The 25237-nt window shown below is 39.4% G+C and overlaps 3 protein-coding genes across 6 annotated transcripts in view; 1 reads left to right on the top strand and 2 right to left on the bottom strand.

Annotated features, from left to right (window-relative positions):
• The window catches only part of LOC133530756 (potassium voltage-gated channel protein Shal), a 175177-nt gene that overhangs the window by 45541 nt on the left and 104399 nt on the right, over window positions 1–25237 (top strand). The gene's annotated exons all lie outside the window — the stretch shown is intronic.
• LOC133530777 (uncharacterized) lies at window positions 6629–7568 on the bottom strand. The gene is made up of 2 exons (XM_061868846.1): window positions 7018–7568; window positions 6629–6900 (listed from the first exon to the last, which is right to left on the bottom strand). The coding sequence occupies exons 1-2, from the start codon at window positions 7487–7489 to the stop codon at window positions 6629–6631; spliced, it is 744 nt and encodes a 247-aa protein (XP_061724830.1). The 5' UTR covers window positions 7490–7568.
• Window positions 10297–10768, bottom strand: LOC133530566 (ATP synthase subunit g, mitochondrial-like). Its single transcript, XM_061868519.1, has one exon. It carries the CDS (start codon window positions 10652–10654, stop codon window positions 10373–10375), a length of 282 nt encoding a protein of 93 aa, XP_061724503.1. The 5' UTR covers window positions 10655–10768; the 3' UTR covers window positions 10297–10372.

The raw sequence follows: 25237 nt of genomic DNA, 5'->3' as shown, positions 1-25237 counted from the left end.
TTTGGAACAAATCGCGAAATGTCTGGTTGACGTAACTGGTGACCGAAGAGCTGGCGGCTTCCTCGCACAACGTATCAGTATTGCGATACAACGAGGAAATGCCGCCAGTATCCTTGGTACAATGCCTCAAGGGCCTATTTTAGATATAAGCTAGTTATAGTAATCATCTGTATATATCCATTATGTATATTGTTATTGTAAATAATGTGGCATAGTAAATTTATCAGACCATAATCCACACACAAGCCTTCTTGAACTTACCGCGGGACTTGGGCAATTTGTGTAAGAATGTCCCTATAATATTTATTTATTTATTTATCTGACGTTTCTCAGGCGGCCAAACATGCCAAGTTCACCTAATTAAACCTTTGCCCTTTAATGAACATAAAATTACTCACGAATACAAACTCTATAAGTGAAAAACCTCAAAAAACGTAAACACAACGGCATATATTACTTTTTAGAATGGATACAAAATGGTTGACATTGCGTGTAAAGTATGTTGATTTCATCTCACGGAACTGAGATTATGGTATTTGATTTATAATTGTTTGTTTTTAACGCATTGCAGTATGTTTAATCGAATTTTCAGTGTGAAAAATAAAAATAATGATGCTATCTCTTTACGATATATATTGGACCTCAAATCAGTATATAGTATAAGAAGGCATAAAGGGAATATAGCCATATCAAGCTAAGATCGGAACGATTTTGATAGCCCGGCCTGTGCAAGTGTTAAGTAAAAGTCATAATTTCATAGAAGTTTGACGTTTAAAATAACACTTGCACTGACTGGACTGTCAAAATCGCTGCCAACTTATCTTGGTCTGACTCTAACAGATTGAAAAATCTATTGTTAAATATAACTCTTTAGTGAATAGAAAATAAATAAAATGTATCACATGTTCAAATAATCTGAAAACAACGGCTTTAATAAAAATCTAAAAGCAAATATTTTATTTTTTTGAAATTTTGCAAAGGTTGAGTTTGGCTAGCTAATAAAAAAATACGTAAATGTTATTTTAGACTACTCTATAACATATATAAAAATAAATCAAATTGGAGCTGAACAGTTGGGTACCTTTCATCGTTAGTGATTTACAAGCTTTTATTTAAGTCAGTTATAGTGTTCATCTCACTGTAATAGGAGGTGATTCGCGACCAAATATTGTAAACATACTTACATATTTATTTCGTGACACTTTATTCTCACTATGTTCTCTTTTATGTATGTCTATTACTGTTTGTGTGTTTATGAATAAAACAAATTCTATTCTATTCTATTTACATCTGGTCACTCATGCTGTTAGAAACAGAATAAAGAAAGAACCGAAATAAGAATGGATTTGAACAGTACCTTTGAAAGTAAGCTAATTTACGTGCGTTTCTCTTCGTTGAGCGGGACCGCTATATTTTCTCCGATCTTCTGTCTTACTCACTAATTCTAGTCAGTCAGTGTCCACTCACAACAAAATAAAATGCACAAAGCCCGAAGTCGAAAGGGATTGGTATTTTGACTTTAAAATAAAATTAAAAGCAGGCACGATGATAGGCCATGAAGATAGACGATATTGGCCATAATAGGTTTTTGTCAAATGGTATTTCTTCCAGTGGGGCTAAGATGGTCGGTCTTTTGTCATCTGTCGTAATGCCTGTCACGTTCTAACAAGTATGTTAGTGCGAAAGTGACGCATGACATGACAAGTGATAAAAATGCGACCATGATACCGCCGCAGTATGGAAAATGACTGAATGCAGTTTTGAAGGTTGGATATCCTGTGATTGACAAAACGTAAATTTAAGGTATAATGATTTAATTTGACGACCGGTTTGGCCTAGTGGGTACCCTGCCTACGAAGCTGATGGTCCCGGGTTCAAATCCTGGTAAGGGCATGTATTTGTGTGATGAGCATGGATATTTGTTCCTGAGTCATGGGTGTTTTCTATGTATTAAATACTTATATATATCGTTGTCTAAGTACCCTCAACACAAGCCTTATTGAGCTTACTGTGGGACTTAGTCAATTTGTGTAATAATGTCCTATAATATATTTTTTTTTTATGTTGCTAGATGAAATAATAGGGGAAGGTGGGGAGGGTCGATCCCTAGGGGACACTTGGTAATCTTCATTTCAAGTTTAACCAGACGTCTTACAGTTTTTTACGCTAGCAACACTCATTAATTCGTTCCTAACTTCACGTTCTGTCATGGCACCGTTTGGAACAAGTCAGTGGTTTGCAAGTGGCGGACTATGAAAAATTTGCTGCATGCTGTATTTAATTTTCGGTAAGTTTTAACTGGATTTATTAAGTAAAATGTGATAGAAATGCTGTTAGTGAGTATAATTATCCTATTTGTTGTTTATTTAAGTGTTAATTAACTTTGATTTCATTGAAATACGCGAACGTAGGTTTCGATCACGCCATGTTTTATAACCTGAGTATGTATGGGGAGACTTCGACTTTTTCTTTGGGGGAGACATGATCCCGGGATCATGTCACCCCTAAAGGAATCAAGTCTACTTAGTAATGAACAAAACGTTTCATAATGCTGTAATTTTTTATTGTTTTAGGAAATCATGCGTCGAAAATATACGACCAGAGAAGGTTAAAAACAAAGAATACTGATAGATATGGAAAGAATAAAAAATGCTGTATCAGAAGTATTAGCTGGTATTACCATTAAAGTGTTTAAAGCCAAATAGTAACTTATTTTTGATGAAGACTGATTAATATAATATAGCTAAGTATTAGCTATTGTTGTTGATTATTACTTAGATGTTTAATTTCGCAAATTAGGCATTTCTAGACTGTTCAAACTTTTGAAATTATAGTTAGCTTGTTACTTGAGTCTCCAAATGTGATAATGATAAATAAGAGCAATTTACAGTAATCATTATGATTGTTTGGAAGTTTGTTTATAAACAATTAAACTTTTTTTAATTATTATTCTACAGACAAGTGTACTTGTTAGAAGAAATTTTATGTTTGCTACTTCTTTTTGATTTTTTGATGGCGCAATAGTTATTTACGATACAAGTGCGAAAAATAGGAAATTTTACACGAGTTATGAATTACCTATTCGCACATGTATCCTACAACGTTTTACAGTACATATGACCCTTTAAATTTTCGACATAGTTACATAATGTGCTAATTTACGCACTATGGGGGAAAAGTAGCACCATATGTACTGTAAAATTGATTACCAGTTTGGTGTTCTTTTTTTCGAAAATATAACTAGTTTCTTCTTAAAAATTGAAAGATACGGATCATTATGTGTTTGATTTCTTAATAGATTAAATTCCTGTTGATCAACTCAATAAATTAACGTGAAATCAACCCTCAAAGTATGGCATTGTCACTTAAAATCTATTTACCATGTGTCCCCAAGCATGGGAGACTTGATCTCTTTCGCATCAAGACATCTTATTGGCGGAAATATAACTGCTAAGTATGGAAGATACAGTATATATATGTTCGTTGTGTGTTTACCTAATTCTAGATGCATTGCTAGTTCCGCTTCGGGCTATATAATCTGTGAGAATCTGGTATGGGGAGACACGGTAAAAATCTGTTTACCATGTGTCCCCAGAACCTGGGAGACTTGATCCCCCAGGATCAAGGCTCCCAACCAGGGGTAAACATGTCTCCCTTATACAGGGGACACATGGTAAAAGTCTACATTATGGCATTTCTTTAAATAATGGTCTAAATTGTTGCACAATTCTGTTCTAATTCAAAGTATTCATAAATAGATAAATTCTGAATCGTATGGTCTATAAAGCTTTTCAATACTGCTAATAGTTTAAAAAATTTAGTCTAAAATCAAAAGGGGTGATCAACCCTCCCCAGTTTCCCCTATATGACAAAACACATGCAATATAATCAGCCAAAATGATATGAGTGACCCGTTATAAAAATATTTAAATATTCAAATTGAATTGCTACATTCTATTTTAAAATTCATCAGACACTTTTCAACGCCACTGCAACGAGTTTTGAATGACGTTGGAATCATGGAATGCATTTAGAATGAATTTAGCTGTATAGTAATGGCTTCTATTTATAATATGTCGTTTCCCGAGTGTTACAAGTTTATTTACAAAGTAAAACGTAGTAAATTTTAATTAAAGGTTTTCTTAGAACTATTTTCGACGTGCGCTAGTATTTTGGTGCACAAAGTAAGGCTTCGGAAAATAAATAAACTAGATTTGAGAAACTCGTCTTGGAATAGTTACATTGCGTTAAATTAGGACATTTCTAATGGAATTTGACAAAATTGCGTTATTTTACTAGTAATCCCTAAAGTTATTTTCTGTTTTTATAAAAACATTGTTATAATACTTATAATAAACTACCAAAACCATCCAATACCTTTGATTTTATGTTTCAAAGGAGCTATTTCATTTCAGTAGTATGTATGTATGTATGTATATACTTTATTAGTGTTAGTTAGTTAGTTAGTGCTTCTGGGCATTTTCCGCAACTCGACAACCATTGTGCCTATTTTGCGTGAAACGAGGTAGCGCTACTCTAACCACCCCAGCTCCTCCACGAAGCCTAGCAAAGTTTTCAGGCTGCTAATTGCCTCTCCTAGTGTGCACGGATTCCCTAGGTATTTGTTCCTGTATACTTCTACCTGTTTGCAGTCTAGGAGAATATGTTTTGTTGTTTCTTCTTCTTCCATGCACGCTCTGCACATGGGGCTGTCTGTTTTACCCATATTGTGTAGGTGTTTGTTAAGTGTGTTATGTCCTGTAATTAATCCTACTATTTTACGTAGTTGGTGTCGAGGTGTTTTCAGTAGTATTTTGGTGAGTTTGTGGTTCAGTTCCGGTAGAAAATCCTTGGTCTGCCTGCATGTGTCCATTTCATTCCAGTATTTATTGTGCAGTTGTCTGTGATGTAGGTCTAGCTGGTTGTGTATATAGGATATTGGTAGGGGTATGATGGGCTCGGGTCCATATGCCGTCGTTTCTGAGCCTTTCCTGGCCAGTTCGTCCGCTGCATCGTTTCCTCTTGATCCACTATGCCCCTTTATCCATGTGTTTTTGAGCCGTCTGTGAATATTCTTAGGTTTGTTTGGTCTAGTCCTTCTTTAGGATCCTCTGTTAATGATATGGCGTATTCTTTCCAGAAGATCATAGTTTTTGGTGTTTTGTCGATGGGCGCCGCCAGCATGGGTAGTTTTGAGATCATATTTTCATAGATCTTCTTGTGCGATGAGCTGAAGGATGTCCATAGGTTTAGCTTTTTCAACCGAAGAGCCGTGGCAGCCGCTTCTTTTTGTATATATATGTGTAATGGTAGGAGTCCTTGCATTATTTCTAGCGCCGCAGTCGGAGTAGTTCTCATACAGCCCGTCGCAGCCACACATGCTAGTCTTTGTGTTTTATTTAGTTTGTCTATTACCGTGGTTAGCTGGGTGCGGGGCCACCATACGACCGAGCCATAGCTGATCATTGGCATTATTACCATTTTGTATAGCCACAGTATGATGTGAGGAGCAAGTCCCCATCTCTTGCCCACCATCCTCCGGCATTGCCAAAAGGCTACTGTTGCTTTGTTTAGTTTATTGTCCAGGTGTTTGTTCCAGTTCAGTCTATCATCCAGGATTATGCCTAGGTATTTTACATCCTTTGAAAGTGTCAATCTTGTGCCAAAAAGGGTTGGCAGTTCGTATGTACCCAGTTTTCGTTTGTGTGTGAAGAGAATTGTGTCGGTCTTTTTTGGGTTTACCGATAGGTCATTCTCCTTGCACCATTTCTCTACTATTTTCAGTGCTGTCTGTGTGAGATCACACAGTGTGTTTATTACTAGGCCGCTGATTAGTATTACTAAGTCATCTGCGTACCCTATAGTCATAAAATGTTCGTTGTTTAATTTTGTTATCAATTCGTTCACCACCAGGTTCCATAGCAGTGGTGAGAGTACTCCTCCCTGGGGGCATCCTCTCATGACTAGTGCTTGATGAGTTTGGTTTTCGGATAGTCTTATTATTCTCTGTCTTAACATATTCATTATCCATTCGGTTACGAGTGGATTGGTTCTATGTCTTTGTAATGCTTGCTGAATGCTGCTAAAGTTTGTCTTGTCAAAGGCTCCTTCTATGTCGATGAAGGTGCCTAGGCATGAATTCTTCCTTGCTAGCGCATTCTCTATGTTGCTTACTACAGCATGGAGAGCTGAGTCAGTTGATTTCCCTTGACTGTAGGCGTGTTGGTTTGGATGGATTTCTATGTTTTTTAGGGCCGTGTCCTTCAGTTCTCTGTCACATAGTCTTTCTAGTGTTTTTAGCATGAAGGATGTAAGGCTGATTGGTCTGAAAGACTTGGGGTCCGAGTAATCGGTTTTGCCTGGCTTTGGGAGGAAAATCACTTTCACTTCCCTCCATTTATGTGGTATATATCTAAAGGCTATACAGCTGCACAGTAGATTGGATAGGTGTTTGATTAATGTATGTCCACCCCATTTTAGTAGGGCTGGGTAAATTCCGTCTGTTCCCGGCGATTTAAAGTTATCAAAACTATTTACCGCCCAGGTCGTTTTGTTATATTCTGTTATACATTCTGCTGTTCTCCATTCGCTTTCAGTTGGATTATAGTTCATTGTATCCTGTTCTGGGTCATGTGTTTTCGTAGCTTTCAGTTATGTTTTTAATAATTAAGTTTACCTGTTCCTCCAATTCCTTTGTGTTGCTAGGTCTGTTAGTGTGTGTGTTATTGTGTAGTTTACCTTCCAGAAGTTCCTTGTACGCCGCTATGTCCGTGCGTCTCGGGTTTCTTCTAGGTGTGGGTGTTTGGATGTCAGCTGTCAGGTCATACCGAATCCATCTGTGGTCGGAGCAGGATAGCTCGTCCGACACGTGCCAGTTGGATATGTGTTGAGCTGCCAGTCCTGTGCTTAGAGTAATGTCAATTATAGTATTACACCTACGAGTGACAAAAGTTGGTTTGGATCCTGTGTTTAATATATCTAGGTTAGTTGACATAAGGTATTCAACAATATCGTTACCTCTTTTGTTGTTGGTTTCCATTCCCCATAGGTTGTGATGGCCGTTGCAGTCTGCAGATATGACCAGCTCGAGCCTTTCTCGTTCGCAGTAGCGTATGAGGTTGTTCATCTCCACTGGAGGTGGTTCGTCCTCCGCCGCCATGTAGGTGGACGCCAGGACTATCTCCGGTAGACTTGAGTTTTGTGTTCTGAGGAGTTTTATGGCACACACGTCTCTGGAACAGAATTGAGTTAGTGGTTGTGCCCTTATGTTACGAGATATGTATATGCAAGATCTTGGTTTGAAATGTGTATTGTAAAATAAATTACCTCCGGTATTACCAAGGCCGTTTATGCGTGTGTTCCTGATCCACGGCTCTTGAATCAGGGCTATGGATGTTGGGTTAACCTCCAGCCATCTTCGAAGTTGAGCCGTTGCAGATTCGCTGTGCTGGAGGTTAACCTGGAGGACCTTACAGTGGGAAGGCGCCATCTGGGGATATCCCTTCCGCTGCCTTTCCCTTTAGGTCCAGGAGACTGATCCCCTTTGGTAGACCATCCTCGTCCTCAGAGTCCAGCAAAATATACTTTATTGTAAATAGAAATAAAAACACGAAAAAACACAAACCAGTACCAGTACTGAGGGTCCAGTATAACAATGTCTTGAGGATGCTGTTGCGACTGCCCAAGCACTGTAGTGCATCTAGCATGTTTGCGGAAGCGCGAAGTGATGACTTTTTCGCAATCAGACGCAAGCGTGTTGGATCACTACTTAGGCGAGAGCGTTGCAGTGGCAATAGCCTCCTCAGGATATTGTCGGAAAGCCTAGACTGCCCTACAACAAAATACTGTGTCGAAGTCGCCATTGGAAGGGCCAAATAGGAAGTTTTTTGTTTTTATTTGGTTTTTGTTTTTATTTTATGTGTTTGCTCAAACTAACATAGTTATTAAGTCTAGAGTATAAGTACTAACATAATATGGATCTTTGATCTGATTTTTTTTTTAAATAACATCGTCTACAATGAAATTGCAAAAATAGCAAAGAAGAAAATACCTTTTTAGCTAAACAGCCACCAGCCATATTACGAAATTATTAAATAATAAAGTTATTATATCAATTACATGTCATTATTTAACCACGAGTACATACACAATAAATGAAAAACTTGCTCGACCGAAAATCTTTAGACGTATCTTTCTTTATAACTAGCGACCCGCCCAAGCTTCGCTCGGACTACACAAAACCTTAACAAATTATATATCTAAACCTTCCTCAAGAATCACTCTATTGATCAGTGAAAACCGCATGAAAATCCGTTCAGTAATTTCGGGTTTATCGCGAACATACATACACTTAATACACGACTTGATAACACAACCAATGATTTATAACAGTAAACAACTAATTAAGATATTATCGAAGCATTTCCCCATTTACCCAAATACCGGCTAATATCCAAAGATTTATTCCCACTTTTTAAACAGCTGCTGCTATCTGGCACATCTCCAAATTGTCACACAAGTTCACACCATTAGTACAATTGTAAAACGTCGCAACTTAGTTGTATTTTAGCGTGTTTAAGTCGTTTTAAATGGTTCAAAAGTGGGTTAAGGATTGAACAAGGTCGCTGTTATTTGGTGTGAACATTTCATACTTACCTACACGATTTTTGGCATATGACTGTTGCTGCAATTTAAGTATCTATTAATTTAATTGATAACTTTCCTTTCATTCACATGTTTAGAGAAGTAGGTCACATTTTGTTAAGCCACTTTGAGGTATGTCACTTTTTTAACGTCACGTTCTCAATAATACGCATAATTTCTTCTTATATGCAACAAAATGATCTCTGAACGTAATTATAAATAATATATAGTGATCTAAGAAATCGATCAATCGCAAAAGCGACGTAATAAGAAAAAGTGACCTCAAGGTGACGATCGAAGAACATGACCTACCCCGAAGAAGCGAGGGTATTGACACATTGAGATTATTTATTACATTGACTTTCAGACAGATAAATATAGAATATAAAAGCTTAAGAGCCCGTGACGGCCAGACTTACGTCATAGCATAAAAGCTGAAAGTTTTCTATGAATGTCGACTTAAAAGGTAAGAACGATTCCCGACTGGAAAGATCATGTCGAACAAATTTGCAACCGGCTAAACAGATTTGTTTGCTCTCCGAAGACTCAGGGACACGGTCTCATTAGAGGCCGCTCTGACGGCTTATCATGGATACGTGTCCTCTGTTCTTCACTACAGGCTAATTCTGTGGGGTGCACTTAGTGCAAGTTTCGGAAAATTTTGTAATAGTTCTAGGAAATTTCGGGATCACAGGAAAGAATCGTAATTTTAAGTGTTGCCATTTTGAGATAACAAAAAATGTCATATTCGCTACGGCCTTCAGAACAGGGTGTGTAGATAAGATGCCAATCGTTATCGCTTCGTAGCGAACGGAACGCAACTGCCTCTGTCGCACTAATATGGACGAGTGATAGAGAGAGATAACTACGATACGCAACGAAGCGTGAATGATTAGCATCTTGTCTACGCCCCCAGATATTACAGAATTTGTAATAGGTATAAGTTCAATATTAATGCATCTGCAGCCGACCGTCAGTTGTTTACGTCTCGCGTCTGCAGCTCGCAAACACGACGGTTTACGATCCAACCTAAATATTCACTCAATAATGGACGTGAACGTGGCTATTTAGTCATACGGACGGCGGGAGAGTTCTTCGACATGTCATAATGTTTTGTCGTGATATGGAATGCCATATCACCAATGGGTGAGTGACACTTAATAATCTCAAAAATAAAATAGATGATTACAATGTTTTATAAACACACTCATTTCATTCGTTTCATAAACCCACACTCGTATTTAAATGCCGTTCATTATGTATCAGTTACATAAACTACTATTATAACAAACTACCTACAATAAAAATGAATACATCTAAGGGTGCACGCGACTCACCCCAATATTATAAACTGAGAGGTGTTATAATACGAAAGAAAAAGTGACCAAGGCCGGAGTACCCATGACATTCGCATCTACCGCAAATGCCATAAGGCATTAAGTCCCCCTTTTTGTATCTTTTTGATGTGCAAATTTTTTTTAAGTAAATACATAAATTTTAGCTTACAACTCTTACAACAGATAGATCTACTCTCAGACCAATTAAATTACTTTTTATGAAAATATTATGTGTGTTTTTACAAGTAGACGCACTGGCACTGCTATTAATGTTAAACTGTAAATGAAATAGGGGGCGCCAGAAGCCTTCGGGAAATTGTCATATACTTGGAAGTTTAGACCCATTTTGCTGTTTGAATTACAATATATCTACAGTACCCTTAACCGAAAACCTAAACATCATAGCCGACAATGTGGCGCTTGCCAATGCATTCTCCGATGTAGAACCAGAACAGCACCTCCATGCCGACGAGCGTGTTTAAGGTGGCCTCCTTCACGGTCTGGTTTTTCCAAGCGCCGGATTTAGCGGAGGAGAGGAGTTTACCGATGCCGGCCTTGATCTGAGGGATCTCGCCTAGTTTGGGTGGCGCCAGCTCAACCTTGGCGTATTTCATGAAAATGGCGAACTTGGGTCGCGCGCTGGCGATAGCATTGTTTATCAACGCACTGGCCATTTCGGTAGGATTTAATTAAAACAGATGAAGAGGCAGACCGATATGAAACCAAATTTCTGGTTTTGGAATGGAAGTGGATAGGGTTGACCTGTCAAAATCACAGGCCATGCCACAGAGCCCGGGTGGTCGACCGGTTCAGGAATCTATCGCGTAAACGGAGAACGATCGACTCCAGCCTTGGGCACTGGAGGCCTCGTTATGCCATTTATTTCATTACCAAATATCTAGTCAGCTGCGCAATAGAATGACCTAAAGCGAATCAAATAAATGAGTCACCGAACGTAAAAAAATAGTAAACATTGGCACGACGCGCAGACGGCTTCTGCCGGAGATAATATTTAGGTTGCTTCTGTAAACAATCGTATTCGCGATTCGTCTACAGCAAGTCTGTCGATTTCGGATGTGACACGGATTTGACACTATTGTCGAGACAACTTTGCACGTTTTGTGACCAAATTGAAACCGTTGCATTTATAAATCAACAATGTACTGATACAAGAAAATTTAAGAGAAAATTTGGAGTATTTTGACATTTTACCGACACCGATAGCTTACTCACACATTTTTTTTTATTTTTTTTGACCGCCTGTTGTTAACTTGTTACCTGGTTCTATTTTCCTTTAAAATTCATTTGTAGTTTTACACGTATGTAAAATGTATAAGTTGGTGCAATAAATAATATTTACTTACTTACAATTTTTTTAATTATTTTTTTATATTAACAAATCAAAACTATGTTTTTTTGCTCCAGTCATGGGATGTATGGCGCAATTCTTTTTAGAACAAAGAAAAATCCATGAAACATCAAACATAAGCAGCTCTATAGCTCTGTTTATGGTAAAATGTTGCCTGTGTTTAAAAACCGATGATAATTACTTATTTCATAAGATTTGTCTACACCATCCCATTACAGGTACCTATGTGTTCCATTATGGTGTTTTTGAAGTAAAATGTTTATTCAGTCCAAGTATATAATTAAATATAAATGTGGTCTAATTACGCCACAGTCTCTAGAACTATTCATTAATAACGCTTTTAAATTTCCTAATATTTATTTACGTGTGAAGATATTAGGCGGCATGTTGGTGATATTTCAATAAGCAATAAATATCTTTTGATTGTATATGGTTGTATAGGCGGCTGATTTTTTTACAAGTTTGATACATAGGTATTTTTAATTTAGGGAAGAGTACAATAAATGACATGAAAACAAACCAAATATGATTTTTCTACTCGTCGACTGTAATGGTTGAATTAACTCAACTATAATATTCATTTCGAAACGGTTTAGTCAACTATAATGAAATGGACTAATCAGAGCTCGCCGCGGTCAAGAGGACGAAACAAAACGATAGCTCAAATGAATTATTTATTTATTTTAGGTTGTATAGTAGAAATTATTGCTTCATAACAACTTCGTGACACCCTTAATATAGCAACATCCATAGACTACGAAAACCGCTTACCATTGCTTGTTAGTCTCCATAGGCTACGGTGGCCAAAATCGAGAAAAAAACTGCTTAAAAAGTGAATTTATCAAGGAGCAAGTACCAGGGCCTCATGAGTTACGAGGTGTCGCTGATCACCCCGCCGGGTCCCAGCGGCCGGGCGCGTAAGAGTATGAAGTTATGGTGACGTAGGTACCATGTAGGCAGGTATCAGAAGGTTCTTGGAGTGAAAGGCGTTTTTAGCTATGTACAAGATTGAATGAATTTATTTACAAAAATGCGCGTAATTTATACAAAATTAGAGAAATGTAAGAAAGAGATCTATATACAGGAAAGAGCGTGATAAATAATAGTAGCCGCGCGGGACGCGCGGGGTGAGGTGCGCGGGCGCGAGGTTGCGGCGCGTGGCCGCGGCATTCGCGCGCGCCTATAAAATAAAGCGAGCCAACGTTCCCGTCCTTTTCTCGGCCGGCCTCCGTAGGGTGCACATCGTGTCGTCGGTGCGCCGTGTCCCGCTCCGCTGCTTGATACTCGCTGGTAGAAGACACGAAGAGGATGCTGCAGGCTCCGCATATGCATAAACTGCCCTTGTCAGGGCAACATAAAACTGCTCTTGTTAGAGCAAACGTCACCGTTTCTCTGCTTAACCGCAGAGTGTCAATCGATCGATCTATAAACTGTTCTTATCAGAACAATTTCACTGTTTCTATAACGGACACGACGTCGGTCGATGTATATGTTTAAGTATGTATATATGTCCCCACAAAGTTATCGCGGCTGCTCGCTGTATACTTTTGGCCATCTAGTTGCGCGATCGATCATTGTGAGTAAGTAGCGATGTCCACTGGCGGCCGTAGGTAGAGGTCCTACAAGGTCGATGTGTATATGTTCGAACCTTGTAGTTGGCGGGAAACTTGAAAGAGGGCTTGAAGTGTGTCGTTGAATCTTGGCGCGTTGGCAGTGTACGCATACTTTTGCCCATTTGCCTACATCGGCATTTAGGCCGGGCCAAAAGTAGCGTTGTGCGACGAGTTTTCGTGACGTTTTGATTCCGGGATGACTGATGTTATGTACTGCGTTGAAAGCGGCACGGCGATGCTCTTCTGGTACGTAAGGTCGTAAGTGCGGCGTTGATGTTTCGCAGAATAGTTTGTAGGTAGTTCCGGGAATTTCAACTTGTTTTATTATTAAGTTATCTTGCTGTGCGAGTGTTTTGATTGTGTTGCTATCTCGCTCTTGCGCTTCTGCCAGTAGTTTGTAGTCGATCGGAGATGGACAGGAGATGGCTTCGATGCGAGATAGGGCGTCGGCAGCGGCATTTTGGGTTCCAGGAATGTGTCGTATATCGGTTGTAAATTCACTAATATACAACAGCTGACGAGTGCGGCGCGGTGACTCGTTGTTTGTACTTGTTTTCGTAAATGCGTATGTAAGCGGTTTGTGGTCGGTGAATATGATCAATTCTCTTCCTTCGAACATTTTTCTGAAGTGCTTCGTACTTAGGTAGATAGCGAGTAGCTCACGGTCGAAAGTGCTGTATCTAGTCTGGGCGTCGGAGAATTTCTTGGAAAAATAGCCAAGTGGTTGCCAAGCGTCGTTGACGAATTGGTTTAACGAAGCTCCCGCGGCTTTGTCGCTTGCGTCACAGAAGATTGCTAGCGGTGCGTGGTGGGAGGGGTGCGCGAGCAAGGCGGCGTTTTGTATGCTCACTTTGCACGCGTTGAATGCTTCGTCGGCTTCGTTGTCCCAGCTGATTTCTGTCTTGTCGCGCTTCTTCGCATTGTGTAGGTATTTGCAGAGCGGTGCTTGAATCTGTGCGGCGTTTTTGATGTTTTCGCGGTAAAAATTCAACATGCCGAGAAATCTTCGAAGTTCGTCGATGTTTTTCGGCTTAGGGTAGTCGATGATTGTTTGCACTTTTTCGGTAGGCGGTCGTATGCCATCTTTGCTGACTTCGTAGCCCAAGAATTTGACCGATGGCTGACCGAATACGCATTTCGACGGGTTTATTGTTATGCCGTAGTCTTCGAGTCGGCGTAGTACGGCGCGTAGGTGTTGCTCGTGTGTTTTTTCGTCGGCCGATGCAACAAGTAGGTCGTCGACGAATGGGAACACGAAGTCAAGGTCGCGTAGTACTTCGTGAATAAAGCGTTGAAACGTCTGTCCGCAGTTTTTGAGTCCGGGGCACATTCTCGGAAATTCGAATAGGCCGAATGGTGTTATGATGGCGCTCTTCTCGACATCTTGCTCTGCTATTGGTAGTTGCTGGTATGCGCGGTTGAGGTCCAATGTTGAGAATATTTGTTTGCCGGCGAGTTGGTAGGTAAAATCACGTATGCGTGGGATTGGGTAGCGGTCGGGCTTAGTGATTGCGTTAAGCCGTCGGTAATCTCCACACACACGTAATTCGCCGTTCTTCTTAGGTACCACGTGAAGAGGTGATGCCCAAGGGCTTTTGCTTGGTCTGCATAGGCCCTGCTCCATCATGTTGGCAAATTCCTTCTTCACGAGTTCGTAGCGGTGCGGTGCGATTGGACGTGGTCTGCAGTGAAGTGGTGGTCCAGTTGTTTCAATGAAGTGTTCGACGTTGTGTTTCGGGCTGAGTTTCATGGATGTTAGGCGAGTGGTACCAGGGTAGTCGGCAAGAATGTTGTGGTACGACTGTTGCACGTCTATACTGCGCACGGTAGGTATGTTAGCGTCAGTACAGAGCTGTGCATTAGTGTACAGTAGGGTCTTGCCGTCGATCAATCTTCTCTTGGTGATGTCCACGACGATGTGGTGGTAGTCCAGGAGATCTGCGCCGATGATGGGTTTCGAAACTGCAGCGATGATGAATTTCCACCGGAATGGTCGGCGTAGGTTGAGATCGAGTTCTAGCGTCTTCTCGCCATAGGTAGGAATGACGGTGTTATTAGCGGCGTAGAGTTGAAATGGAAGTGGTTGCGCCTTCGTGCCGGGTGTCCTTGGTAGAACGGAGATGTTCGCGCCGGTGTCTACCAAGAAGACGAGTTTGCTGGTTCGGTCTCGTACGAAGAGGCGGTGGGATTTGGTGGTAACGCCGGTTTCCGCCGCAGCCAGCGTTACATTTAGTTTTCCGACGCTGGTGATGATGGCGGGATCGGCTTGAAACTGCACGGTTGTGCGCATTTCTGTGCGTCCATGCCGAAACGTCGATGGTAATGGCAGTACGGCAGTGGTGAGTTTCTTGGGCTACGCGGTCTTCGATCTTGCGATTGAGAGTTGTTACGGGTACGTGATGGAAATCGTCTGCTTGAGCGGCTGTAGCGTTGATTGTAGTTTTCACGCGGTCTCGAGCGAAGCTCGGCGACTTCGAGTGAGAGTCTTCTTATTTCGCCGATGAGGTATTGCGTGTCGAGAGCTGACGCAGTTGGTTGAGGTAGTGGCGGTGGTAACGAAGGTGGTATGACGGCGGGAGGAGCGACTGCGGCGATTTGGTTCGATGATGATGGCGTGTGCTCCATCATTTTGTCGGCGAGCAGCGCGAGGTCCTCGAGCGTAGTTTTGATCTGGAACGCTTCGCTGACGGTGAGCACGGAGCGTACGTGTGGCGGAAGATGATCGAGCCACATCATCTGTATCGTTGTCTCGGGAAACTTGTCCTTATTCAACGTCTGCATCCGTCGTAACAGCTGACTGGGCTTCTGCTCCCCGAGCTCGACCTGAGATAGCAGTTTCTTCGTCTGCGCGCTGTTACTCTCCTCGTATACAGAGATGAGTCTGTTTTTTATCGCTGTATAATAATTCTCTTCAGGCGGTGAGTAGATGAGGTCGCTAATGTTCTGTATGTCTTGCTTTTCTAGCTGCGCGATAACCATCTGAGCGAGCTGCGCCTGGCTTCTCTTCAGCTCTGCCGTTGCCGCCTCGAAACTGCAAAACCAGAGTACTGGTTGGTCTCGCCAGAACGGTGGGACGCGAAGAGAGAGCGATATCGCCGCCACGTCGTGGGATAAAGTTGCTGCTGCTGAAGATGGGCTGCTCTCTTCTTGCGGAGTAACGTCGTCCTTCGGGTTGGGAGACATCTTCTTGCTTGATTATCTTCTGCTCAGTCGGTGGTCACCACTATGGTGATGTAGGTACCATGTAGGCAGGTATCAGAAGGTTCTTGGAGTGAAAGGCGTTTTTAGCTATGTACAAGATTGAATGAATTTATTTACAAAAATGCGCGTAATTTATACAAAATTAGAGAAATGTAAGAAAGAGATCTATATACAGGAAAGAGCGTGATAAATAATAGTAGCCGCGCGGGACGCGCGGGGTGAGGTGCGCGGGCGCGAGGTTGCGGCGCGTGGCCGCGGCATTCGCGCGCGCCTATAAAATAAAGCGAGCCAACGTTCCCGTCCTTTTCTCGGCCGGCCTCCGTAGGGTGCACATCGTGTCGTCGGTGCGCCGTGTCCCGCTCCGCTGCTTGATACTCGCTGGTAGAAGACACGAAGAGGATGCTGCAGGCTCCGCATATGCATAAACTGCCCTTGTCAGGGCAACATAAAACTGCTCTTGTTAGAGCAAACGTCACCGTTTCTCTGCTTAACCGCAGAGTGTCAATCGATCGATCTATAAACTGTTCTTATCAGAACAATTTCACTGTTTCTATAACGGACACGACGTCGGTCGATGTATATGTTTAAGTATGTATATATGTCCCCACAAAGTTATCGCGGCTGCTCGCTGTATACTTTTGGCTTGTTTACCTGTATGATTTTATTAGTTTAAAGCATTATTTTTATTGACTCATAGAAAAAGTATTGTATACAATAGTGATATAATAAAGCTTTTCAATTTCGTACCTCAATTTGTCAACTCAGCAAGCTTCGTTGCCAAAACACGGTACTCGACTGAAAAGCTCTCTATCCGACTTAATCTTAAGATGTATGGCTTATAAAATAAATAAGATTAAAAAAATATATATTAAATTCAAATTTTCTCTAATAAAACGATGATACGATCGTTCCTAGCCATTTTTTTCAAAGTTATTTATTGTATAATAAGAATCAGGTTACGTTGGAGGTCGAATATACAATTACACATTCCGTTACACTGAGACTTTACCTTTTCAGGTGTACATACATTTGCAACATATATATAAAAATACTTATGAGTAACTTTTTTTTTTTTTATATTTATATTTGTATTTTTAAATGTTATAAAATATATATTTACATAATCAATTACAATAGCTATATTATCAAAAAACTAAGCCTAAATTAGCCTGAGGCATTGTTCCCAGGACACTGGCCGCGTTCCCTCTCTGCACAGTGAGGCTAAGTTTTTGTGCGAAAAAAGCGCCAGCTCGTAGGTCGCCAGACACCCAGACTAGTTTAGTAGAAATTTCTTTTACTAGTTTCTTGGTGTCGGACGACCAAGGACCGAAAGTTTCAATCGCAAGTGCCGCAAATACATAATTACTTTTTAAAAATGCATATTTGCGACACTTGGCAATTTGGGCGTCGTCTGCTGCCGTCCCCGGCTTCCTGGCAGAGCGCCGGACATGAGATGGGGCCAGCGTATCAACGCATGTTACATCCCACGCCAGGGGCCGCCCCAGGAACCAAGGTACGAGCGAGCAGCCGTCGGGCCTTTTGCCATCTGCCGCTGATAAACCAACTGGCTCCAGGGTTGCTGGTATGGAGAACTGGTAATGGTATGAGTAACTTAAATAATCATTAACACAATAAAAACATTTTTTTATTAGCCACATTTTTGTGTTTGACTTGAACAGTTTGAGATCCATATCTTTAAAACGATCAGGTAACTTGTTATAAATTGTGATACACATAATTTATAGGCATTTTTTATTTATTCATTGCATTCATTATTTATTGCCTTCGCCAAACGCAACTTATTATATTAAATATTTAGGTTCTAAGCGATAAAACCAAACATGTTAATTGAATTTAAAATGGTATAAACAACACAAACAGTACCCCTAGTGTAACTAAATTCGATTTCCAAACGTGACGTACGCGTTTGCGTTTAGTCTCATTTTGTATTGGATTTCGAAAGAGCGCGCCAAGCGGGACGTTTTGGAAACTCAAAATCCCATACAAAATGACACTTAACGCAAACGCGTTCGTCACGTTATGATGTCGATCACAGTTACACTAGGGGTACAGAAATCTCCTTTCAATAGACACATGTCCCGTGCACGTGTATTTCCGTCACAAACGGGGGGATATAAATAGCGGGCCAATATAGATTGAAATGCTATTACTACCGTTTGGGATGAAGCTTTGTTCTGCCATTAATAATAGTATATTTTATACCTTTAAACGAGCAATTCTTGTAAATTTATATATATATTTCGGGGATCTCGGAAACGGCTCTAACGATTTCGAATAAATTTTCTATATGGAGGTTTTCGGGGGCGAAAAATCGATCTAGCCTTATCTCTGGGAAAACGCGCATTTCTGAGTTTTTATATGTTTTCCGAGCAAAGCTCGGTACCAGATATTTGTGTATTAAGGGAGGTAAACAAGAATTTACGAACAAGGTTTAATTGAGGCCGAAGCCGAAGGCCAGGGCTTAATTAACACGAGTTTGTCATCATTTAGAAAAAGAGATACTCTTCAAACTTCTTGATTGATATTTATCAAATATAGCTAAGGACTATCGCAAGGAAACAAGCTTTCACGTTAATAAAAACGCATGGAAATCGGTCCATCCGTCTGAGAGCTACGATGCTACAGACAAACAGAGAGACAGACATTTGCTTTAAACATACAACTCCCCTTTTTTGCGTCGGGGGTTAAAATTAAAACCGACCAAGTGCGAGTCGGACTCGCGTACGAAGGATTCTGTACCATTATCTATAAAAACGGCAAAAAAAATGTCTGTTGTAAGGGCCCTTAAATATTTATTTTATTCTGTTTTTTAGTTATTTGTTGTTATAGCGGCAACTGAAATACATAATCTGTGAAAATTTCAACTGTCTATCACGGTTCATGAGATACAGCCTTGTGACAGACAGACAGACGTACGGACAGCGGAGTCTCAGTAATATGATATGGTCTGGTTTAGTTTGGCTTGTGAAAATTATTGTTTATGAATTTTATGATATTATTGATTAATTATTGTTAAATTTTATTTTTCGTAAGACTGATGATTACCAATGATTTTGTAAATATATTTCTGCATGAATTATTCACATTTTAATACTTATATACTTGTTTTGACATTTAATTATTTCTAGAAATTAATGTAAATTATAAATTATAATTTTAAATCCTAAATTGTACACCCTAGCAGGGTATCATGTACCTACTTGACTATATTTAAGACCGAAATGTACAAATTAACATGATTTCGATGGAATAAATGATATGGTCTTGTTTTACCCTTTGGGTACGGAACCATAAAAAGATACTAATTAAAATGTTCTAGCCAGACCAGCAAATCCTAGCCTGAAACCCTGAATATTCATACTATTCTGGATTTAATTAATTCGCTGCATTCAAACTATTCCAATATGGCTGCTGATTTCGTAAAACCGCATTTATTACAGCTTTTATACGACATTCGAATACGGAACTTAAAGCGTTGAGTTTAGGGCATGTTTTGAGTGTAGGACAGATTTGCTACACTATTTTTATTTACTTTAGAGTGGCAAGCTTAGTTACCTAATCAAACGATTCGTGAGGCAAGTTTTTGTTTTTTTAAACTGATAACTTTTCATTTTTTTAACCTCATATTATCTGCGTAGGTATTATCTGGTATATTTTTTCTATTTTAATGAAATTGACAGCTATTCCGTTCCATTCAGACAACTTATTAAGAACGGTTTTTCAATATTCAATAAACGTGTTATAATGATGAAGAGGTAAGTAATAAAATAAAATACGAAATATACTTATATTTATTATTTTTACATGAATATACTTATATTTATGGTTTTTATGTTGCTTACGACGTTTAAAGGAAACTAACATTAACACTCATCAATAAGTAGTCATGAATTGGAACAAGTGGAAAAGTAAAAAGCACTAGTTCGCGAAATACAACTTTCCGCACGCTAAACAGCTACGTAATGTAGCGTTTTTTTGAGCAACTGTATTAAAAAGAATTATACGAAGCACTGAATCCCTAATTACTTTTTTTTAATTACGAACTCACATATTTAAAAGATTGAAACTGAGCAATGTAGAGAAACAATTGGAATAGCGATATTAAAAATAAAAAAAACCTGCATTTTGATGATTAGGTAATTAATGTTTTGTAAAGAATCTTGTTAGAGTAATGGAAATAATACTAGTATAACTCTAGAAGTAATAATACTAGAATATTTGCAGGCATTCATTTTACTTTTTCTTCTTCTTTTTCCTTGCGTTGTCCCGGCATTTTGCCACGGCTCATGGGAGCCTAGGGTCCGCTTGGCAACTAATCCTGAGAATTGGCGTAGGCACTAGTTTTTACGAAAGCGACTGCCATCTGACCTTCCAACCCAGAGGGTAAACTAGGCCTTATTGGGATTAGTCCGGTTTCTTCACGATGTATTCCTTCACCGAAAAGCGATTGGTAAATATTAAATGATATTTCGTACATAAGTTCCGAAAAACTTATTGGTACGAGCCGGGGTTTGAACCCGCGACCTCCGGATTGCAAGTCTCACGCTCTTACCGCTAGGACACCAGCGCTGCTTTCATGGACTTGAATAAACGTGTTTGCTTTATAAAAGACTTTAAATGCATCGAGGGTTGCGGTAATGCTTAGAAAGCTGCAATTAAACAGCCATTATGTGCGTTTGTGTCTAATTACACTAAAAAAACAGGGCAAGTGCTAGTCGGACTCGCCCACCGGGGGTTCCGTACTTTTTAGTAATACATCATGTTAAAACTTCATCTGCCTAGCTATCACGGTTCATGAGATACAGCCTGGTGACAGACAGACAGACAGACGGACAGCGGAGTCTTAGTAATAGGGTCCCGTTTTACCCTTCAGGTACGAAATAATAAATAATAAATATTATAGGACATTATTACACAAATTGACTAAGTCCCACAGTAAGCTCAATAAGGCTTGTGTTGAGGGTACTTACAATTAGACAACGATATATATAATATAGAAATATTTATAAATACTTAAATACATAGAAAACACCCATGACTCAGGAACAAATATCCATGCTCATCACACGAATAAATGCCCTTACCAGGATTTGAACCCGGGACCATCAGCTTCGTAGGCAGGGTCACTACCCACTAGGCCAAACCGGTCGTCAAATCCTAAAAAAATGTACATTAAACACCGTGGGATGGTAAAACCCAAACAAAATTTAAAGGTTCTTGACCGCATTTAGAGAATAAAATGTCGTACAGAGTTTTCTGAAGTCGGTCTTGTTTTAGAGATAATGATAATTCGTGTGATTTTTTATTCTGTAATAAGTAACTTAGTGTAAAACCCTTTTTTAGCTGCGACGCTGCTGCCACTATGCGACTTAGTTTAGACGTAATATATATACCACTGACGGACATTAAAGTTTTAAAGGAAACTCGCAATTTTTAACTGTAAACTAAAAATTAAAAAAATAAACTTTACTTATTCGTTGTTGTGTCTTGTTTTGCCTATATGCAAAAAATAATAACGTATCGTGTGCAGAAAGCGCAAAAAAAAACTTTTATTTTTGCCGAATTTAACCGAATCTCATATAACATGTTTTGCTCCCTATGAAATCAGGAATGCGTGGTTAAAATGGTGTATATTCGTTACAATTATGTAGCTGAAAAAAATGAAGCCGTATTCCATAAGCTACCTGACAAGTTTTCAATAATGGTATCAGTCGATCAGTACCCTTAGTGTAAATAAATTCTATTTTGAAACGTGACGTACGCGTTTGCGTTTAGTCTCATTATGTATATTGGATTTAGAAAGAGCGCGCCAAGCGGGACGTTTTGGAAACTCAAAATCCTATACAAAATGAGTTATACTGGTTTGTTGTGTCAAATTTCTATATGGGACTCATTGCATTACAGTATACCTACAATTAGTTTTTGGCAAATAAATCATTTTTGGTACAAGCTTTTGTCGCTGACTGTACTTTATTTCCACAGGCAACGAATACTCATGGAACTAATTCTAAAAACCGCAAGCACAATTAGGTTGCGTTGTTTTATCACAGAGTTTCTATGGCCACCTCCTGTCTCCATCATCAGATCATCTCGATGGTACCATAATATTGCATTGTCACCCGACTTACAAATGTATGCAAACTTTCAGCTTCATCGGAAACCGGGAAGTGGGTCAAATTTAACTTGCAAGATTTGATTACAAACCGACAGACAACGGGACCGGTGAAACTGAATAAAAGCTTGTTAAATACAGAAAAGTCAAAGTCCGACAATAGAACAACTCGGTATTTGATCGTGACATCATATTACAGTGTAAACTGTCTTGAAGTAGTGACGTAATGACGAAAGTGGGTAAATTATTATATACTCTTAGACTTGATATACACTGATCATCTCTCATCTTTATAACTAATAACCGGCCAAGAGCATGTCGGGCCACGCTCAGTGTAGGGTTCCGTAGTTACTCTTCCGTCACATTAAGCTAAACTGGAGCTTAAAGTATAGTAAATTGTTAACCAAGGGATGAAACGGTACCTTTCACCCGAGTTAAACAAATAGGCAAATTTGCATAATCAGTACCTAATTAAAGTAAGTCTTTTTACTATGAAGGGAAAACTTTTTGCGATAACTCAAAAACAGCTAAACTGATCATGTTCGCTATAGTTTTCATTTAATGTCTTTCTTAAGCTCTACTTCCACGATTTTTTCCATATTTTTTGGACCTATGGTTCAAAAGTTAGAGGGGGGGGGGACACATTTTTTTTTTCTTTCGGAGCGATTATCTCCGAATATATTCACTTTATCAAAAAGTGTTTCCTGAAAACCCCTATTAGTTTTGAAAGACCTTTCCAACGATACCCCACACTCTAGGGTTGAAGCGAAAAAAATAATTCACCCCCACTTTACGTGTAGGGGAGGTAGGTACCCTAAAAAAAAAATTTTTAGATTTTATTGTACGACTTTGTCGGCTTTATTGATTTATATATCCATGCCAAATTTCAGCTTTCTAGCACTAACGACCACGGAGCAAAGCCTCGGACAGACAGACAGACAGACAGACAGACAGACAGACAGACAGACGGACATGGCGAAACTATAAGGGTTCCGTTTTATGCCATTTGGCTACGGAACCCTAAAAATGGTTAAAAGACCCTACGTTAAACATAAGATTATTATTAGACGCTCGGTAAACGGCTGAGAGAGGAAACGGGCGACCCCCACGCGGGCAGGTACAGTCAGCATCAAAAGTAGCGGATCAAATAACGTTTCATAAGTGTCTACCATTCTGTAACAGCTTACCAAAAAGTGATGTATTTAACATAGAACAACTAAGACTGTAAAATATATACTTTTGAGCGCGAATTTTAATAATTTATCTATATTTGGAAAAGTTATCCGGAATATCAGAAACTTTTGGCGCGTTGTTCCATCCGCTACTTTTGATGCTGACTGTACCTCGCGCAGAAAATTGCAATCGCAATTCGCACATGATGGGCACTCTAACAAAGGCGCAAAATTTTGATAGGTATAATTAATTTTTAGCTTTAGTTATTTTAATTGTAGTTTTAGTTTTTTACTCATGTTGTGACTTAAAGACGGATGCTTGTGAGTTTTGATTGAGATTTTATGCACATAAGATTATAAGAAATTTTTTGCCAATGCCTTACTTTGAAAAAAGCTAATATTCTTTAAACTGCTGGATCGTTTTTTATAAAACATAGCTAAGAATCACCGCGAGGAAATTCACATTCACGTTAAAAAACCGCAACGAAATCGGTCCATCCGTTTGAGAGCTACGATGCCATACACACACAGACTCATAGGCGTCAAACGTATAATACCACTCTTTTTGCGTCGGGCGTAAAAAACTAAAAAGTAGCTTCGTTACAAATCGCAAGTGCGTCTGCAAGACGTCTATCACATCTTAATGGAATGTGTTCGCAACGAATCAGTTCGCCGAGAGATTCAGGACGTTAACTTTATTAGGATTGGTGGATGTAATTATATATTGTCCCAGCCGCTGTCAGAGGCTGCAAACCTAATTTATAAGTTGGTAAATGTAGGCTTATTTAAGTAGACGATAAGATTTATGTAGTACTTACAGAGCGACATCGTCACTCAGTGACAAAGCTCTTTCAATAAAGAAAAAAAAGTGCGTCTGCAAAGGCCAAGGTGAAATGCATTTCAACACTTTTCTGGTTGCACCGTTTTCCCTTCACGCTTTATTTTCTCACGTCTAAATAGTTTTCCTCGGGCCTAGAATAACTTGGCTCCAATTAAGTTGGCGCCTGCGAGGGCCCTTCACAACTGGGTCGCTGCAGAAATATGGACGCTTCGCGAATACGGAGAAATGGAAGAAGTTATTGGGCATTGGAGACTAGTAATCTAAAATATTTATTTTTATATACTGTCAACCGAGATTAATAGGAATAAAATCAGGAATGATAAGATAAAGATAATTTATTTTTCAAGTAGGCATACTATATTATAATGCGCTTATAAACGTCAAATACTACTAAGCTATACCGGCTCTAACCATGCCCAAGAAGGTTTAAGTAATATTTACCTGTACCCCTAGTGTAAATATTTTCGACAGCGAAACGTGACGTACGCGTTTGCGTTAAGTGTCATTTTGTATGAGATTTTTGACTTTCCAAAACGTCCCGCTTGGTGCGCTGTTCAAAAACCCATACAAAATGAGACTTAACGCAAACGCGTACGTCACGTTTCGCTATCGACTAAATTTACACTAGGGGTACCTACTGATAATTTCTTAAAAAAAACTACTTGCATAAATTATGTCATGCGGTTGAAAATAATAGTCAATTTTAATATAAGTAATGAAAAACCTTCTCAATAATAAAGCCGCCCACGACACTAATAGTAGAATGTAGCTACACATGTTTTGTTACAGTGTATCATTAAAATACCCGTATCGTATCATTTCCCATCGAACGACTAGCGCGTAATATAAGTTATTGATTAATGATTAACCGTCACTCATTAGTCGCTAGTCAAGAAATATCTTGTTTTTAAATATGAATAAGTTGTCG

The sequence above is a fragment of the Cydia pomonella genome, chromosome 23 (genome assembly GCF_033807575.1).
Source record: "Cydia pomonella isolate Wapato2018A chromosome 23, ilCydPomo1, whole genome shotgun sequence".
NCBI lineage: Eukaryota > Metazoa > Arthropoda > Insecta > Lepidoptera > Tortricidae > Cydia > Cydia pomonella.
This window is presented reverse-complemented; position numbering and strand designations above follow the sequence as displayed.

Excerpts from the sequence above, each read along its gene's own strand:
- LOC133530777 (XM_061868846.1), bottom strand. The coding sequence starts at position 7,489 with ATGGCGCCTTCCCACTGTAAGGTCCTCCAGGTTAACCTCCAGCACAGC. Across the intron at positions 6,901-7,017 it reads GGAAACCAACAACAAAAGAG|GACTGGCAGCTCAACACATA; the intron begins GTAACGATATTG and ends CTCTAAGCACAG.
- LOC133530566 (XM_061868519.1), bottom strand. The coding sequence starts at position 10,654 with ATGGCCAGTGCGTTGATAAACAATGCTATCGCCAGCGCGCGACCCAAG.